Source organism: Cottoperca gobio, chromosome 16, assembly GCF_900634415.1.
Source record: "Cottoperca gobio chromosome 16, fCotGob3.1, whole genome shotgun sequence".
Lineage (NCBI taxonomy): Eukaryota > Metazoa > Chordata > Actinopteri > Perciformes > Bovichtidae > Cottoperca > Cottoperca gobio.
The window spans coordinates 1548889-1568549 of record NC_041370.1 but is presented as its reverse complement, the minus strand read 5'-3'; the positions used below and the strand labels follow the sequence as shown (position 1 = coordinate 1568549).

General features: G+C 44.2%; 2 protein-coding genes across 2 annotated transcripts; one reads left to right on the top strand and one right to left on the bottom strand.

The window, feature by feature from the left end:
- Positions 1 to 1984: 1984 nt before the first annotated feature.
- Positions 1985 to 10927, bottom strand: eaf1 (ELL associated factor 1). The gene is made up of 6 exons (XM_029452408.1): positions 10624 to 10927; positions 9405 to 9499; positions 9141 to 9277; positions 8736 to 8908; positions 2258 to 2476; positions 1985 to 2114 (listed from the first exon to the last, which is right to left on the bottom strand). Exons 1-6 carry the CDS (start codon positions 10724 to 10726, stop codon positions 2065 to 2067), a joined length of 777 nt encoding a protein of 258 aa, XP_029308268.1. The 5' UTR covers positions 10727 to 10927; the 3' UTR covers positions 1985 to 2064.
- A 134-nt stretch (positions 10928 to 11061) lies between these two features.
- Positions 11062 to 14269, top strand: mettl6 (methyltransferase 6, methylcytidine). The gene is made up of 5 exons (XM_029452407.1): positions 11062 to 11652; positions 12073 to 12207; positions 12490 to 12660; positions 13324 to 13465; positions 13702 to 14269. The coding sequence occupies exons 1-5, from the start codon at positions 11338 to 11340 to the stop codon at positions 13854 to 13856; spliced, it is 918 nt and encodes a 305-aa protein (XP_029308267.1). The 5' UTR covers positions 11062 to 11337; the 3' UTR covers positions 13857 to 14269.
- The last annotated feature ends 5392 nt before the right edge of the window (positions 14270 to 19661 follow it).

The following is a 19661-nucleotide window of genomic DNA, read 5'->3' as shown; positions in this document are numbered from 1 at the left end:
CCAAATTTGAACGAGTTGCTGCGTCTCACATGTGAATATTTGAGTTCACTGAATATCGACATCTTTCAGACAAAATGAATTCATTAATTTAGAAAATAATCAATTCAAATGATTGTTAGTTGCCGCTTCACTTTCTGTGGAGTACAGCGTGTTGAGAAGCGGTCTGATAAGTGAAGACACCTGTGAATGATAAATAACTTCTTCCTCATTAAAACATTAAGACTCGTAGAAACAGACGAGTCGTCTCATAACAAAGAGGAAACATTTGAGCGGCTGCCTGAAAGTCTTCTTTACTCATGACTGTGAGTTGTTGTTAATAATGATATCGTGTACAAACAGCACCAAAGTGTCTCCTGCAGATAAAGAGAACAATCACTGTCTTCACTCCTCACACAGCAGAACACGTTTACACAGCGACATGTTCCACGACGCCCCGTGGACGCTCTGCTCTCCCACATGACGAGGGGCGGCTCGACTCTTTGGCGTTTTCACAAAATGACACATTCACCTTTATTTCCAAACTGAGATGCTGTACGGCATGGGATGGTCCTACACTATGTGAGTATCACATGAGACCAAACTAACCGGAAGCTAAAGCTCTTTGGAGGATTGTTTGATACTGAAACTGGTTCGACTGAGTCTTATTGTGACTTCAGGAAGTACTGACGGAGAGAGCTGCACACGGATGCATCACTGAACGCATCAGTGAGAGACTAACTCACTAAAGTTGCTACCAACCAGTTTATTAGGCAACACTGTCACTAACGTCGCAGCTCGACTGGAATCTTTCGTCTCTTTCTTTGTGATTCTGAAGCTAAAAACAGATGTTTCTTAAACTCTAACAACAATAAGACAGATATCTTTCTTTAGACCAAACTTACATTCAACTCTTTGCGAACACGTTGGTCATAACAACACTATTAGCTGATACTATCAGGTCTGTTTCTGAGTTAGTTTGTTGGGCTTGTCTGCCCCCTAGTGGTTAGAAACAGATTCACACCTGCAATGTGGCTATTATTAGGTTAGTAAAAGGTTATGTCACTAAACAAGTTCATACTACCTTGCAGGGAAGTCATGACGCAACAAACTAAAAGGGAATCTAAATCCTGTAATGAGATAACTGCTTCCAGAGCAACCTTCTATATTCAGCTGATGACTACATAATGTCTTCGATGTGTTGCTGATGCACAGGGTCTCTGTGCATTCTCTACTTTTTGTATTCGCAGCGTACCGATAAAAACCCGACGACGATGTGGAGAAGCTTCTCACATCCCGCTCTGATAAACGTCCGGACTGAGGGGAGAGAGGATGAGGGGGATGTTTCAAAACAATCTCTCCCTCGTCTCACCGTTAAAAACTCAACGGAAACAAATGATACAAGTAGATAAAACTAGCTGCTCTAAGTACAGAAAATATGTATGTGCACTCTAATATATAATCTTCCAAACCGCTCAAGTAAAAGTGTCTTGCTATACAAAATAAAATATACATCTAATAAAAATACACTCTTAAAGTTCCAGGCTGGCCAGCTTTAAGGATATACTAAGAACCAAATACAAAATACAGTCAAACAAGATATACAGCTGGGTCAGCATCACAGCAAAGGAACAACTGGACCAGGCCAGAACAGAGGAGCAGGGGGGGGAGAGAGAGAGGGGGGAGAGAGAGGGGAGAGAGTGGAGGGGGAGAGACGTGGGGGGGAGAAGGGGGGAGAGAGGAGCAGGAGAGAGAGGGGGGCAGAGAGAGGAGCAGGAGAGAGGGGGGAGAGAGGGCAGGAGAGAGGGGGAGAGAGAGAGGGGGGAGAGAGGGGGGAGAGGAGAGAGGAGCAGGAGGAGAGAGGGGGGCAGAGAGAGGAGCAGGAGGAGAGGGGGGAGAGAGGAGCAGGAGAGGGGGAGAGAGGGGGGGGAGAGAGGAGCCGGAGAGAGGGGGAGGAGAGAGGGGAGGGAGAGAGGGGAGAGAGAGGGGGAGAGAGAGAGGGAGAGAGGGAGAGAGGGGGGAGAGAGGAGGGAGAGAGAGAGGGGAGGGGGAGAGAGAGAGGGGGGGAGACACCGACCAGCAGGGAGTTCAGTCGTCATCACTGTCGCTGCCCGACTCGCTGAGCTGAAGGTCGTTTCCTGTGAAGACAAACGGGTTAGACGTTGTTGTGTCTGGACGTCCACCTCCAGCCTGAACTCTGCTGATGTGAAAGAAGTGTTTAAAAGTCTTTAACATGTCAATTCCTTCTTCGGGGAAAGAAAGAAAGCTCTGGGATACTCACTGAGCGTGTTCATGAGCTGGGTGCCGGGCGGCTGCCGGTCGGCTCCTCCGTTGGCCGCCGCGGGCTGTCGGGTGGGAGAGGTCTGGCTGAGCGGTCGGGGGGCGTCGTGCTCACCTTCGCTGCTGTCGTCGGCGCTCCCCGAGGCGCTGGCGGAGTCAGAGGAGCTGCTGCCGCCGCTGCTGCTCATCTGCTCGATCACCTCCACCTCCGCTCGCAGCTCTGCCAACAGCAACATGAAACATCTCATCATAGCTGTGATATCAGATGACTTTAACACTCTGTCTCACAATGACAACACAAACACAGAACAACAACACGAAGAAGAATCCTGGTGTCCATCTTTCCAAGTCTCATCTAAATGATCTTCTCCCGTGTGTTTGAATTAAATACATTTAGATCAGAGTTGGATCAGCAGAGCTCTTTCTCTCTCTCTCTCTCTCTCTCTCTCTCTCTCTCTCTCTGTCTCTCTCTGTCTCTCTCTCTCTCTCTCTCTCTCTCTCTGTCTCTCTGTCTCTCTCTGTCTCTCTTTGTCTCTCTCTCTCGCTCTCTCTCTGTCTCTGTCTCTGCTCTCTCTCTCTCTGTCTCTCTCTCTCTCTCTCTCTCTCTCTCTCTCTCTCTCTCTCTCGGTGCATGCTGGGAGTTTGGTTGTGTGAGTGAGACGCTGAGCAGGTGCTATTTCGATACTTTCTTTTCCTTTCTTTATTTAATAATGGGTTTGATTTAACTTAGTTCATTGGTGACAGTTTGATTTAGTTTACTTTTTGGTGCGTTTTGGTGGATAGTGGGGGTGCTTTTGGGTGTTTTTCTCCTGCCGGTGTTCTGCCGGCCGGCGTCTGACGTCATGACAAATGGAGACTATACCAAGCTAACGAGGAAGCACGGGATCAAAATATCAGCCGGCTTCTCGTGTAGCGTTGAGATTGGGTTAGCTGTGGGAGACAAGGTCGGACATGGCAGTGTGAAGTCTCTGGCGCGGATGAACGGGGCAGTTGTCATCTTCCTGGACCAGGTGGAGCGGGTGCACCGCGTCATCGAGACAGGTATTACGGTGAGCGGAGTGTTTGTGCAGGTGATGCCACTCACTCTGCCCGCAACCAAAGTTGTAATATCAAATGTCCCTCCGTTCATAACTGATGAGTTTCTCAGCAGAGAACTATCCAGACACGGGAAAGTTGTTTCCCCGGTAAAAATGATTCTGTCTGGATGTAAATCTCAGTTGCTGAAGCACGTAGTGTCTCACCGAAGACAACTGTATATGATACTTAATAACCGAGATGCGGAGCTCAACCTCCGCTTCCACGTTAAAGTAGATGATTATGAATACGTGATACGTAGGTGTGTCCCTCCTCCCCTGGTCCTGGAGGAGTGGCTGCCGCTCCCCCGGCGGGGGGCTCTTCGCCGGGAGGGGCCGCGGCTTCGGAGGAGGGCTCTCCAATGGGGCGGCCGGTGGCCGCTCCACGCACCGCGTCAAGACGCGCAGCTGCTGTGTCCAGCTTTGTACACGGGATAAGTGGTGTTAATTCACTTGGTGTGGTGGAAAAAAATGGGGGAAAAAAAAAAAAAAACAGGGAGAGAAAGTGCAGGGGGAGTCAGGTGGTATGGGAGGAGAAGAGGTAGAGGAGGTGGGTGGTGTAGAGGAGATGGGTGGTGGCGAGGAGGTGGGTGGTGCAGAGGAGGTGGGTGAGATAAGAGTAGAAGATTTAAAGGAGGTGAGTGATGTAGTAAAAGAGGTGGGTGGTGCAGAGGAGGTGAGTGAGGTAAGAGTAGAAGAGGTAAAGGAGGTGAGTGATGTAGTAAAGGAGGTGGGTGGTGCAGAGGAGGTGAGTGAGGTAAGAGTAGAAGAGGTAAAGGAAGCGGGCGATGTAGTAGAGGAAATGGGTGGTGTAGAAGGGGAGGGGACAGACAAAATACAGGTTCCGTGGAGTGAGCAGGTAGAAGAGGCTGAGATGGAGGAAGAGGTAATAAAATAAAAACCTGCCACAAAACAGAAAAAGACAAGTCAGAGTGCATCCAGTGATGCAAGAACAGTAAAGTCGGGGAGGAAGGACAGACAGGCAGGAAGCAGGGACAGGCAGAAGACAGTTTTAGTGTGTGTCAGACAGCAGCGACATCCCTGGTTTTACTCTGAGCAACAGCCAGAAAAAAAAAATGTACCCAGTTGAAATGTTGAAAGTTCTTCTCCAACACACAAAAAACCAACACGGAGTAAAAGTGGAGGATTACTTTCCGGATTTACTCGTTTTTATTAGCTCAACCAGATTCCATATGAGCCAAAAAGAGTCTGGTCTCATTGAGCAGGAGGTTTATAGATTAAAAAAACTTGTGCTTAAAGTAAAAAAACAAATAAACAGTGATGATGGGGGTCTTAATTAATTAATTTGTTTTTATTTCTTATTTTAAAATCTCAGCCATTGGATACTTTTAAAATGGGTGTTTTAAATGTGAACGGACACAAATATGTGAAACTGCAAAATTAAAACACACTTTTTTTACAGGAGACGCACAGCGACGGCTTTAACGAGATAGACTGGAGGAGGGAGTGGGAAGGGGAAGTCATTTTAAGCCACAACACATCTCTTAGTGGAGGAGTGGGCTTCCTCTTCTCCAAATCTTTTATTCCAGTCTCACTGGAGGTCGAGCATTTTATCGAGGGGAGGTTGCTTTTAGTAAAAGCCCGGTTTGACCTTTTTAATGCTGTTTTTATAAATGTGTATGCCCCAACAATCGGTGCAGAGAGGAAGTTGTTTTTACAAAAAATTAATGATGTTTTAAATAGCTGTGCCTCGGAGGATTTTTTATTCTTGGGGGGGATTTTAACTGTACAGAAAATGCTTTTTTAGATCGGAACCACGCAGAGCCGCATCCAGCATCCCAGCATGTTCTGAGGCAGCTGGTCCGCTCTCATGGTCTGGTGGATGTATGGCGGAAGATGAACGCAGAGGCTAAACAATACACATGGTCCCATTGCAGAGAAAATAGGATTTCCTCTGCCAGGTTAGATCGTATTTATTGTTTTAAACATCATTTTAAAATGTTTAAAATGTGTAATATTATACCTGTTGGTTTTACAGATCACTCTTTGCTTTTATGTAATGTTTTTATTAGAAATGTGTTGCCAAGAAGCGCATGCTGGCACTTTAACTCAGTTTTAACATTTGATAAAAATTTAGAGAAGCTTTTATTTATTTCTGGAGTGTTTTTAGGCAGAGGAAGAGTGATTTTAACAGTCTTAGGCAGTGGTGGGACCATGGTAAGACTGAAATTAAAATGCTTTGTCAGCAGCACACCCTCAATGTCACACATGACATCACCAGATCTATGAAAGACCTGGAGGGTGATATAGTGGAACTAGAACAAATCAGTGAGTCCACAGGAGATCGAGGATATATTGAAATCCTCAAAGTAAAAAAAATGGCATTAGCCGACCTGCTAGACGTTAAAGTCCAGAGCGCACCGGTCCGGTCCCGGTTCCAAAACGCCACCGAAATGGATGCTCCATCCAGTTTCTTCTTCGGCCTGGAGAAGAAGAACGGACAGAAGAGGGTAATCCACTCACTGCTCTCAGTCACAGGGCAAGAAATAACGGAACCAAGCCAGATCAGAACACGGGCTGTGAGTTTTTATTCCTCCCTATACTCGAGTGAGTATGAGGGGGAGGAAACGCTTTTAGAGGGGTTTTTAGGGGGACTACCTCAGGTAGCCGAGGAAACCAACTCACAGCTGGAGGGGCCGTTGACTACACGGGAGCTACAGGCTGCTCTGCAAAAAATGCAAGGACGGCAGGCTCCCGGTATCAACGGCCTCACTGTTGAGTTTTTTAAAGCATATTGGGACATTTTAGCAACAGATCTTTCAGATGTTTTTAACGAGAGTCTGGCCTCTGGTTCCATGCCGATGTCCTGCCGCAGGGCCTGTGATAACGCTCCTGCCCAAGAAAGGAAACCTGCAGGACATCGGAAACTGGCGCCCTGTGTCTTTGCTGTGTGTGGATTACAAGCTTCTGTCCAAGGCTCTGGCCACCAGGCTGGGGGGGGGGGCTATGGAGCAGGTCATCCACCGGGACCAGACCTACTGTGTGCCCGGCAGGTCCATGGTAGACAATGTCTACCTAATTCGAGATGTTTTGGAGGTCTCCAGCTCATTGGGCTTTGATACTGGTCTGATTTCTCTAGACCAGGAAAAGGCTTTTGACCGCGTTGAACACAACTTCCTCTGGAAAGTAATGGAGAAGTTTGGGTTCAGCGCTGGTTTCATAGGCAAGATCAAGGTGTTGTACAGTGAAGTTGAGAGTGTGCTGAAGTTTAATAGTACTCTGTGTGCTCCTTTTAGAGTGTGTAGAGGGGTCCGGCAGGGCTGTGCTCTGTCGGGGATGCTCTATGCACTCTCCCTGGAACCTCTCCTCTGCAAAATACGCTCCAACCTACAAGGTCTGGTTTTACCTGGTTTTAATAGCAGATTTGTTTTATCCACATACGCAGACAATATTATTGTTTTTATTAAAAGCCAGAGGGATGCGGACATTTTAACAGATATAGTAAATAGTTTTAGTGTAACATCGGCAGCGAAGGTAAATTGGAAGAAAAGTGAGGCCCTCGCTGTCGGGGAGTGGCGTGGCGGTCTCCCAGTTCTTCCCCAGAGCCTCACCTGGAGAACTGACGGCCTGAAATATTTTGGCGTGTTTTTAGGAAAATAAATTATTGTCCAGAAGAACTGGGAGAACGTCACAGAAAAGATTCAGGGAAAGCTTTCCAAGTGGAAGTGGCTGCTCCCTCAGATGTCTTTTAAAGGTAGGGTTTTGGTTTTAAACAACCTTGTAGCATCCCAATTGTGGCACCGTCTGACCTGTGTAGACCTTCCCTCAGGCCTTTTAGCAAAACTACAGAACGAAATGGTGAATTTTTTTTGGGATGGTCTACACTGGGTGTCACAGGGGGTGCTGTTTTTATCCAGAGAGGAGGGGGGACAGGGCCTTGTCCACCTGGCCAGCCGAACAGCCACTTTTAGACTTCACTTTTTACAAAAATATCTTACCGGCCCGGCTGATTTGGTGTGGAGAGATGTGACCAGCTGCATTCTCAGACGTGTAAATAACCTGGGGCTGGATGCTGCTCTGTTTTTAACTGATTCTAATTTTTTTAAGTTAAATGGGCTGCCTCCGTTTTATCAGGGTGTTTTTAAGTCTTGGGCCCTTTTTAATCATAAAAGGTGTCCAATGTCGGACTCTCTGCACTGGTTGTTGAAGGAGCCTTTGATTTACAGAGCCAGGCTGGACGTCAGCAGCAGCAGCACACCCAGCCTGATGGTGGCGCTCTGCAGGTCCAAAACCCTGTGCTTGCAGCAACTGGTGGATGCAGTGGGGCCGGCGCTGAGTGATGCCCGAGCCCTGGGTTTTCTGCTGGGTCTGACCTCCGCTCGAGTGGCTGAGAGGATTCTGGAGCTGTGGAGCCAGAGGCTATCTGGGAAGGAGAAGAGCCTAATAAAAGACTACAGTGACGGGAAGGAATCACCAGACCCAGCAAACCCTTTTCCGGAGATCAACCTGAGCCTAGGGCTGGGAGAACTGACCGGTCCCCTGCTCAAGGTCACTAACCCGGCAGGACTGACGCTGCACAGAGCCGACAAAAAGACTCTATATATGAATTGTGTAAAAAGCATCCACAAGAAAGGCCTGTGCAACAGACCCTCCACTGTGTGGAGTAACAGACTGGGTGGAGGAAGTGGACCAGGCCCACAGTGGGGGTCTTTTTACGAACCTCCCCTCAAAAAGCGGACAGCCGACCTCCAGTGGAGGATTTTACATGGTGCCGTCGCTTGTAACGCTTTTATCTCTGTCATTAATCCTGCTGTTTTTAACAAGTGTCCATTCTGCAACTTATGTGAGACTGTATTCCATGTTTTTACTGAGTGTAAGAGACTCACAGAGTTTTTCTCTCTTTTAACATTGGTTTTTAGTCTTTTTAACGTAGTTTTTACCGAGAGTGTTTTTATCATGGGAGCTGCCTACAAAAAAGACAACAAAGAAAAGTGGCAGCTCCTAAATTTCCTCTCGGGAGAGGCAAAAATGGCCATATACTATAGCAGGAAAAACAGAGTTGAGAACAGAGAGGGGCAGGAGGCCAAGACAGTGTGGCTCTGTAATATCAGGGCAAGACTCTGGCTCGATTTTAGGTTTTACAAACATACTGGGGATCTCGACACTTTTAAAGAACGTTGGTGTTTCAAAAATATTTACACTTTACACAGGTTTTTATTGGATAATCTTTATATATTTATAGAATTGTTATTTATGTTCTCTCTCTCTGTCTATCTGTCTCTCTCTCTCTCTCTCTGTGTCTGTCTGTCTCTCTCTCTCTGTCTCTGTCTGTCTCTCTCTCTCTGTCTCTCTCGCTCTCTGTGTGTGTCTCTCTCTCTCTCTCTCTCTCTCTCCCTCTCTCTCTGTGTCTCTCTCTCCCTCGTGGTCGTGGCTGGACCTCCTTACCTCTCTTGATGTCATCGAGCTGAGGCTCCGGGGAGGGATTATCCTTAGAAGGAGAAGGGGAGGTCTTGGCCCCGGCCCCGGGCTTGGTTGGGGCCCTGAACTGAGAGCTGGGCTGGCTGGACCGAACCGACTGCTGCTCTATCCGTGCCTGGATCTTACTGCTGCCCTCCGCCCTGAAACAAACACACGATGTCCGATGTAGCTGCTGTTCGTCCTTTACTTGATCTACTTGGATCTGAACTGCAAGAACGTCCTCTTGTGGAAGATACTGAGAGTTTCACCAAATCTCTGTTGAATTTATTGTGGTAATTATCAAAGATGGAGCCTTTTCTTTGGTTTGAGATCAATATAATCTGAGGGAAACGGTGAGACAGGTGTGGATTCCTCTGACCTTTGACCTCTCACCTGGTTTTCTTGACTTGGATGCTGCTGCTCAGCTTCTCCAGTACAAATTCCCCGGTGTCGTGGTTAATGATGAGCACGCAGTCCTTCTGGTACGGCCGCTTATTTCCTTTGAAAACCGTCATGGGAGGCGTGGAGCCCTGGAAGAACAACAACATCATGTATGCACCGCGTATAGGAACTTCCAATACTTCTCAGCTGTATTGCAGTTCATGTGTTGGTGATTCCTGCTCTGCCTGCTTTACAGAAAGGCCGATGAGAACTTACAGGAATGTGAGGCAACGTGATGGTAACTTCATCTCCTTTCCCCACTTGCAGCTCTCCCTCGCAGCTTGTGTCGATCGACGCTGGTTTGAAGTCATCTGAACAGGAAGGACATTGGGTGGATGTGAATCATAAGGAAACATCACAATACAGCAGCAGAATAACTGGGTCTAATGCAGGCAATTCATGTTTATGTATTGTTTTATTATTCAGACTGTGTATGCAATTTACAGCATAACTGATAAGGATTTTTAAGACTGAAATATTGACATTTTAAAGTAAATAAATATGGATCAGCCATTTCATTTTTACATTTTTGATAAGAATTGTGATTATATTGTAAATATATGTGATTTTTAATGCTATTTCACATTTACATCAACACTGTGATTATTGTACTGTAAATGCTCTGTATAACTTTGTGCTAATTGTTTATGTTTTTGGTGTGAAGCACTTTGGGCTGCAACTCTTGTATGAAAGGTGCTATACAAATAAAGATTATTATTATTATTATTATTATTATTATTATTAATAAGATATATACTCTACTGATAGACATTTTACACTTGAAAAATAAACTCTGATGGAATAACTATGTAACAGCAACACTGTTTTAACTTACTCAATACTATAGAGAGAATGTTATTGTGATTTATTTTCCCACATGAGGAGCCAGCCTTATGAAGCAAACACAAAACATACAATTACAATGTTTAAATAAACTCTAAGAAGTTTGTAAGAACAAAACTATTTCACAAACAACAAAATACATATGTGAATTATTCATTTCTATGTCAAACTTGTCCTTTTTCATGCATAATTCAACAGAGAAAGATATATATGTATATAACCACAGTATCACGTACAGCAACACAGGCAGTAATGAGATAATACTTGTTTCCTTAACCTTAAGCACTTTCAGCCCTTTCCTCTCCTTGCTTTAGGTATTAATATTAATGAAATCAATATTGTTCAGAAATAGTAGTACGTCGACTTATCAATAACTTGAGACTTGTATTAAAAATTAATATATATTCCAATATATGCTGTAATGTGAAAGCAGTGGGTGTGACGATATTTTTTCTATGCAAATCTCCTCATTTATTTATCCATACAATTGGCTCGGTTATGCAAGAGACAGCCTCCCCGTCCATGTGAGCGGATAATCCCACACCACAGTTCATTTAACACTCTTTGCATTTTCTTTTGTCGCTTTGCTCACATCTGATAGTGTGAAAGGAAGATTTTGGCCTCTTCTCAAAGCTTTCTCCGAGCTTCAAAACATGCTCCTCTTTGTCCAGCAGCGGATTCGTACTCCCGTTCATGTCTCCGTTTGTTTAGAAAAATGTGGAAAATTCACATTTATGTTACTAAATATTCCGAAGAGCTAAACTGCACGTGGTAACTTCTTGGATATTAGAATAAGAAGCTAACTATAAGACAAAGTTAGCCTACTGTAGCTAGCCGTTAGCAAAACATCCCTTTCGTCACTCGGTTACTCCTTTTCCGGTTTTGGTCCAGCTATCAAATCCCACCGAAAACTAATTACGTTCGTTACATTACATTAACAACTCTACTTCGTTCAATAAAATATAAAATATGTTGACAAATTAATTCCACATCAAATGAAATTATTACGTGTGATTATGAGCATTGTTTTTTAATTTAGTGCATAACTAGCGGAACTCACGGAAAGGACTCAAATTGAAAATGCTACACGGAAGAATTTAAACAACGGACAAGATGGACGTCAAATGTGGGAAAAATGCAACTAGCTGCAGGATTTTAAGTTAATTTGAGCGTTATTTGTGTAAAAAAAAAAAAAAAAAAAGTTGTAAACCTTGTAAGACATGTTTGCTTTACCATAAATTAACGATTATATACGTTACTGAGAGAAACTGGGAGGCAAACCAAACCGAGGCTTTCTAAAAGCATCATGGCACTGTCGAAAAGTGAAAGTTTCCAATGTGATATTAAAACAACACTTCCAGAAGAAGTTAGGGCTAAAGACGAAACTTCTACATGTGTCCCCGCTGGGCAGACAAAAGCCTCCACCGCCAGAGTTTTAACCCAGGAGGAACTGGACAGACTCAGCGGGGAGCCTGCTCTGGTGTCCGACTTTAAACTGATGAAGTTGGAGAAAGAAGCTCAGAAAAACTGGGACTTGTTTTACAAAAGAAACACAACGAATTTCTTCAAAGACAGACACTGGACCACCAGAGAATTTGAAGAGCTCAAAGCATGCAGAGAGGTGAGGAAGAGAGTGCAATTGTGTGCTTTTAATTGTTGTTTAAATTATTAGTTGTAAAGCTGCCATTGCTTGCTGGTTTAAATAGCCACATGTGTTTCCTTGTTTGGGTAAAACATCTTGCCAAACTTTATAAAAACATGTTTTATGAGACTTTTCTTATCTGCAAAATGGCAAACTTGATGGAACATAAAATAAGATGTATTAAAATCGACAAGGTTTCCAGATAACTCCAGAATATAGATACATGTCCACCTTACACCTACTACTGTGACTTGAAAGCTGTGGAAATAAGGGCAACAAATGAATATTGGGTTTTTTTAAAATACTCAAATTGTCAGTATTTCTTTCTCCATGTGGAGCTGTGCAGGTTTAGACGTGAATAAAGTGATGAAGTGAAACGTTGTCCTTCCTGATTTGCAGTTTGAGTCTCAGAGGCTTGTGCTGCTGGAGGCCGGCTGCGGTGTAGGAAACTGCCTCTTCCCTCTGCTGCAGGACGACCTCAACATCTTTGTTTATGCCTGTGACTTCTCACCGCGAGCTGTTCAATTTGTCAAGGTAAGATATGTATCCATCAAATCTACTGTATGTCTAATAGCCTCATCTTTTTCTGCTTTTGCGTTTGTAGGTCAGCTGAGCTCCAGGCTCTTGTGGCGCAGTGCTTCACATTCACTCAGATTTCACTGGACATTGGTCACAAGCCTTCTCCAATAACAAAGAGCTGAGCTGCTGCAGTACAGTTGTTGAGTTGAAATTATGAAGCAGGATCTGCAAACCTCTTCCCACTAATAATGATAACACATATTAATAATAAGTGCTTTATCCACCGTCTTTTTCCAGCTAAACCCTCTGTACTGCCCTGAGCGCTGCTCTGCCTTCCAGTGTGACTTAACCAAAGATGATCTGAGGGAGAACGTGCCCGAGGGCAGCGTGGACGTCGTCACGCTCATCTTCGTCCTGTCCGCCATCCACCCCGACAAGATGAAGCTGGCCTTGCAGAACCTCAGCAGGGTGAGCGCAGAGACAGCCACGAGGAAAGACTCGATGCAGGGTTCCTTAAATATTGGAAAAGCTTTGGGGAAAAGTTTTACAATTTCTTACTGACGTTGGGAGTTTTCTTCTCCCTAAAACACGCAATCATAAATGTACATGTGTAATGTATGTAATGGTGTAAATCACAAGTTTCATCACGATACAATATTGTATTGATTCACAGCAATACAATATTCGCTGTTATCATGTGCTACGATACGATTTCGATTTGATTCCATCCCTGCGATCGACATGACACCATAAATAAAATTATATCAACTCACAGGAAGCAACTAAAATATGATTTGACAGTTGTATCACTCTGCTCTTCCAGAATTAAAATGAAGCTCCTGTTTGTTGACATGTTTAAGCACTTTTTGAACATTTAAGGAAGTGCGCTTGTCAGAAATGGTGACACAAAGGTACCATGGGAGTTTCAAAATAAAGGCGTGTCTTAATGATGATGACATGTAACGATGTTTTCACTTTACATCGTTGATCATTGAATCGATACATCAAGCCGTATCGATGTTCACACCCCTCAAGTCTAGTTTGTGTACAAATAAATAACTTCCCATCCTGTTCTTGGCAGCCTTAATGCAACACGTTGAAATGGTGTAACGTTACACATGTGGCTCTAAGGTGCTGAAGCCCGGAGGCATCGTCCTGTTCAGGGACTACGGTCTGTACGACCACGCCATGCTCCGGTTCAAAGCCGGCAGCAAGCTTGGGGAGAACTTCTACGTCCGGCAAGACGGAACCAGATCCTTCTTCTTCTCTAAAGGTCAGGGAAGGACTTCCTGGAAGTCTTCTGTGTTTGTGTCCTTGAGACTGTTGGACTAATTCGTAGGTTGAGACTAGAAGTTAATTACAGTTCAACCATTGAGTGAATGTTCTCGCCGTTTGTACACGTGAAGGACGCACTCGTGTCCTTCCTGGGTGTGACTGCTCGATGCGTAAGTTCTTAACCTTTCATCGCGCTGCATTGTGAAGTCTCAGCCTCTGTTTGTCTGCTTTCAGAGTTCCTGGCTGAGCTGTTTGTGGACACCGGCCTCCAGCCTGTTTCTAATGACTACGTCCTGAGAGAGACGGTCAACAAGAAGGAGGGACTTTGTGTCCCCAGAGTGTTCCTGCAGAGCAAATTCACCAAGCCCATCCAATCACAGAGCTCCTGATGCTCCTCAGTGGTTTCATGTTCCCTGCTGGACATGGTGGTCTAAACATTAGTGAAGGCGACATGTTGCCTCCACGCTGCAGTTTTTGAATCCTTCAGACCTTCATGTTGCCTCTTCTCACAAATCCACTGCTGTCTGTTGTTCCTTCAGCAAAAGATGAAGAGACTCTTGCCAGTGGAAATATGTGAACACGTAGCACTAAAATGCCAACAGGAGCGGGACTGTTCAGCAAAGCTCTCCGCTGGATGAACACTAAGACTCTGTGTCGTAGCGTTTGATCAGCGTGTAGCTTCAGCAGGAGGAATTCTCTTTGCCTGCAGTGTAACTGTCTCCCCTCAGTATTTTCCAAGTGATTAGATCATCCGCTGGTCCTCTTCCCTGACAAACTTAAAAATAAAAACAGAAATCACGAACGTGTGTTTTTATTATCGACACTCTTTTTGCCATTCGTGTCTTGATGAGATATTTAACAGAGCAGTTTTACTGAACATGTCACTGCCACACGGTCCTCAACAGAGACACGTCCAGATCAACAGCACTCTGAAGCAGAGGCACACCAGATGTTGGTTTGTAGCTAACTATCAGCTGAATATTTCCTGAATGTATTAGTAACATCTTTGTTCATAAGAGACCGATATATACTTCTTATATGACAATGAAACTCCCTAAATGTCTCTTCCTGGTTTGTAATTACACACGTCGTCCTGCAGGGTGCACTGTTGCTTTAATGTGCAGACACGTTATGTTAGCTCGCAGGACAAAGCAGAGAATCCTAAATATTCTGATTCAGTCACTGACTCGTCCTGAACAGTCTGTGGGCTCAAAGCAGAGCGACGATACACGATCGGAGATACCGATCTGTCAGACGTACAGACCGATTAATGCATTGACCTTAAAGATTTACTGGCATTGTGAACTTTGTTATGTCCTGAAGTTAGATTTCGTTCATTGGAAGAGACCGCCACTGGTAGTAAAACTTGAGTGAATGTAACATAAAAAACCTTGAAATGTTGCATCTATTAGCAGGAGAAGCACATGATTTATCAGCTTGGAGAAGCTCTTTACATCTTGCCTTTTAGAATCTAAAACAGCAAAGAGCAGCACGTCTCTGTAGCACCACCTGTATGTTCATAGCACAGGTGACCAGCTGTTAATGAGAGCGCCGTGGTGTTGATCAGTTCTGTGCCGAACATCCTGCAACATGCTCTGCACCTGGCTTCCTGCTTCCTGCTCTCTGACTGTCTGTTCTGGTAGATGTGGAGAGAATTCACTGGCGCTAGATTATTCTTTCTCCCTACGTGCAAACTCTTGTCAGATCAGGGTGTGAGGGACAACATGTCAGACGTGCTTTCACACGGTTCAAACAGCCCAAACAATGACCTGCACGAGTACGTGCTTCCATCTGGATGTGCACGTTACATTAAAGATGGTTTGGAAACAGTACACTCTAACCGATGCAGTTTCCTGTCCTGTGGTTTGAGTCGTGCAGCAGTCTACTAGTGTGATGAAACTACAAATGTTTGTTAAAATGTATCACATCAGCAAGTTTATTCTTCATGGTTCTGAGCGAGCGACACAACTTCAATCTCAGTTCAACAGTTCAATCAATGCTTCTGTGCTGAATTAAAGTGTTCAAAGAACAAACGGTGATCAACACATGTTGATTAACGATCAAAATAAACAGTTGTAATAAAGGAAGGGTCCTCGAGCTTTGGGATGTTCCACATTGTTGAATGTGTTTTGGGAAGACAGACTTCGTGGCTGATGTTAAGACTCGTCTCACTGCTGTTGCTTTGTGTTCTCTCGTCGGGGTGTCGGCCCTCAAACAGGAGTGAGAAGGAAATGGAGGGCGGACTGCTCAGAGTGCTACAAACGAGCCGCAGCCTTGAGTCTTATTTTAGCTTCTGGTGGTTGGAAACAAACAAAACTGTGGTGTTAACCAATCAGATTTTGAGTTGGGGACACCGGGGCCAGCTAGCAGGCGTACGATAACGTCAGCACGTCCACGTCTTTTGATTGGATACGCACTATTGAGAGGCAGAGCTACGCAGAGCTAGCAAACTTTGAACGAGCTAATTTGTGTAGATTTCTACAAGCTGTTTTTTTTCAACCCACAACGGCTGAAGGACGAGAAGAGATCGATGTGGTCGCAGATATAATTACATCCCCATTTTCAAGACGAACTTTTCAAGAAAAGCTAGACATCGTGAGAAGAGAACGGCCAACCCCGACGCTAGCGAGCCTATCACAGCTGGGAAAAGGGTTTGTCCGACACTTTCAAATCACTAACTACGAGCGGTACCCCCGGCTCACAGCCTCCGAGAGGCACTGCACATTGTACTGCTGGGAATGCTATTTACAACTGAATGTTTCGTAAATATTGATATAACTCTGTTGTTAAGGTGATGCAACGGCCGGTTATACTGCGTTTCTGTCTAAATGTATAGTTTCTAGAGCCATGGCGTCATAATGATGGTATTAAGAGGTGGAATAATTCAGGTAGGACTGTAGGACATCACTGAAGGCCTAGGTATGAAGTGCACGGCCCACCACTGGTTGGCACTATGGATGGAACCCTGTATGTGTTGTGATTATAAAACATTTACTGGAAAATCAATTAACAATGTGTCAATGGATAAAATCTCCAGACGCAGGAATGTCTGCTTTTGGCTAAAATGAGTTCCTGAGGAAGTAAATGACTTCATAACACTAACAAATCCAACAAAACAATACAACCTGATACATACAGTGGCCAAAACAAATATAAATCATATCATTAGATGCAGTGTTAGCACAATAAGAACCCTATAACTATTTAAACATGCCTTTATTATCAATAAGAAGTCACTTCTGGACTCGTGTGTTTCTTCCCTGTCATATTCAGCAGATAACTCAAGAATGATGTTGTTAAAGTAATAAAGTAATAACACAGCTCCATCTGCCAAGAAGTCACTAACTTACATTAACATAACATTAGCTGTCTTTAATCAGGGGGGGGGGCAGACTCTTCTTGTGGATCTTTAATCTGCTGACGATAGATGATGAAACATAAAAAGACTAAAACAGTTTCTTTGGAGTAAACTTCTAATAAGCTTCATCTTGTTTTCAATGTATTCCCTTTTCTTAAAACAGAAGAGAGATGAGGTTTGTCTCGAGATGCTTTTGGAAAGTAGAGCCTGGTCCACTCAACTTCTAACAACTTCTCAGTCAGATGATCAGCCTGCAAGAGAACAAGGCATCAGTGTGCATCTACAGTTAAATATATATATATTATTTTCCTTCCACAGTATCCAGATAAGAACGATAATATAAATTCTACAGGAGCGATATACAAGTAAGCAGGATTCATGTGAAGGGGAACATGACATAGTCCACTTAAAGGATGCTCAAAGTTACGATAATGACAGTTAGTTATCTCCTCTATAAATACCTTCGACAGAGATGGAGATGTAATGTCCCATGGACGTCTCTCCACTCTCACATTCAGCCTTGCATTGAAATTCCCCGTCGTTCTCTTGTGTCACGTTGAAAATCTCCGTCCTGACCTGCCTGCGTCTCACGTTGTCCTCAGAGACGGTCTCGTTCACTGTGGTGCAGTACTTCCTGGGGTCGGTCAGCGCAGCGTCGAGCATCGAGAGATGATACCACGCAACATCCAGCAGGCCGCAGCGCTCAAAGTCATAATACGCATCGCAGGAGAGTTGGACTGACGAGCCTCTGGCAGGAGAGGTGGTGCTCTGAGGGTAACGGACCTCTAAGGTGACTAAAGCACAAAGGAAACAAAACAGAACCTTTTAGTCTCATAAAGATATTCAAGATTGATACCAGTGTCATATCTGTCAGTATGTTTAGTCTACAGCCAGGAGCCGGTTATCTTAGCTCAGTGTGGAAACTGCAGAGAACCCTAACCCTTCAGTTGTTAACATGTTAAATCTTGTTTAACGTACAAATATCAAAGAGTGAAAACGACACGTTTTTGTAGGGGTCATGTGCCGAGACTTCCTTGTTGCCCCCAGAAAACATCTCCTATGAAGACGACGTCACACTAAATTATACTAAATCAGTCTGATTTGCAAAGCTGCAAATAAGGTGCTGCACTGGAGAGCTTTATGTGCCAGCTGTGATCTGAGCTGAGCAGTGTTTGCTGAAACACAACCGAGGCTCCATTGTAAAGCAGCGAGTAAACAAGGACCATAAACACAACACTCGATCTCATCGAGAGAAGAAGCTCCGCTGTGAAGGAACAAATCAGATCCCAGCAGGAAACTGAAGTGAGCCGGGCCAAAGATCTGGAAGAGAAGCTGGAGGAGCAGATCGCTGCGCTGAGGAGGAAGGACGCTGAGCTGGAGACGCTCTCGCACACCGATGACCACATCCACTTCCTACATAAATACCCTTTGCTGTCACATCTCAGTGAATCTACAGGATCACCCAGCTTTAATATCCACCCTCTGCGACACTTTGACGACGTGTTAGTGGCCGTGTCAGAGTCCCAGAGATAAACTAGGAGACATTCTCAAAGAGGAGTGGCTGAAGATCTCGCTGAAAGTCAGTGAAGTAGATGTTTTACTGCCACAAGCAGAACCCAAGACTCGAGATGAATTCCTACAATATTCCCGTCAAATCACACTGGATCCCAGAAATGTTTACAGAAATGTTCTAAACTTAAGAAGCATCCTTTAATATACATTTGTTTCTTGTTTATTTTGATTTGTTTTTGGCAGAGACAGTGCACAGAAAATATAAACTGCAGCATCTCACATTCATCCATTAAAGCATAAGAATTGACCTCTTAATGTGCACGTACAGATGTTCAGTAAAAACACACATCTTGTACAAACACATGCAATTACTATATATAAATCAAGAGAACTAAATAGATTGAGGTTAGACAAAGTTGTCAACTGCTCTCTTGCTAAGGAAACCTTAATTACAACACACATCAAGAAATGTTCCCATCATTTAAGATACTTTAAAGACTTTTTAATCTACTCATAACTCCAATCTTAGTTACCTGTGAGCCAGTGTTCACTAACAGACAGCGACTGATCTTAACAAGCTAAACCAGCTGCATCTTGTATCAAGAAGAGGTGTGTAGAAGAAGCCCTCATATAAAGAGATGTTCACTAACCTTTGTCCTGAGCAGACGACACACACAACGTCACCAACAGCAGCACCGAAGGTCCAGTTAGCCGAGTCATTCTGCAGCACACAGGAAGGAGGTACTGAAGGTGAACACGAGGAACTCAGAGCAAGTTAAACATGTCAGAGGCTGAACGTGTCATCAGCTACTGATTTCACACTGAGATGCATGGTCTGCACCGTGTGTGTGTGTGTGTGTGTGTGTGTGTGTGTGTGTGTGTGTGTGTGTGTGGGTGGAGGATATGTATCTCTGCAGCAGTGTTTCCATTCCCTCTGACCACTGGAAACTGTGTAAGCATGTTACTTTGATCTTTGTTCCTTTACATTTACATTTTGGCGTTGCAAAATACAATTGTTCTGTTGCCTTGAATGCATCGTTTCATTTCACTGATCAGTTTATTATGATTCATGTTGTCAACATCTCGTGTAGCTTGTCTTTGTTTACTGTATGTCTGCATTCAGTGAGAACATTATTCATAATTTGCTATTTAGATTTAAAAATAGTTAGAAGTTAGAAAAAACATGAAAATATCAGTTAAACATCTGAATCTGCCTCTTTCACCACTTTGTTTTACACCGTTTGAATAGTTAAAACCTGGACAGATTCTTTTATTACTCCAAGTTATTATATTTTAAATCTGTGCATCATTTTATGTCTTTTCC

Excerpts from the sequence above, each read along its gene's own strand:
- eaf1 (XM_029452408.1), bottom strand. The coding sequence starts at position 10,726 with ATGAACGGGAGTACGAATCCGCTGCTGGACAAAGAGGAGCATGTTTTG. Across the intron at positions 9,500-10,623 it reads TTCCTTTCACACTATCAGAT|ATGACTTCAAACCAGCGTCG; the intron begins GTGAGCAAAGCG and ends CTTCCTGTTCAG. Across the intron at positions 2,115-2,257 it reads CCAGCTCATGAACACGCTCA|GAAACGACCTTCAGCTCAGC; the intron begins GTGAGTATCCCA and ends TTGTCTTCACAG.
- mettl6 (XM_029452407.1), top strand. The coding sequence starts at position 11,338 with ATGGCACTGTCGAAAAGTGAAAGTTTCCAATGTGATATTAAAACAACA. Across the intron at positions 12,208-12,489 it reads GAGCTGTTCAATTTGTCAAG|CTAAACCCTCTGTACTGCCC; the intron begins GTAAGATATGTA and ends GTCTTTTTCCAG. Across the intron at positions 13,466-13,701 it reads ATCCTTCTTCTTCTCTAAAG|AGTTCCTGGCTGAGCTGTTT; the intron begins GTCAGGGAAGGA and ends GTCTGCTTTCAG.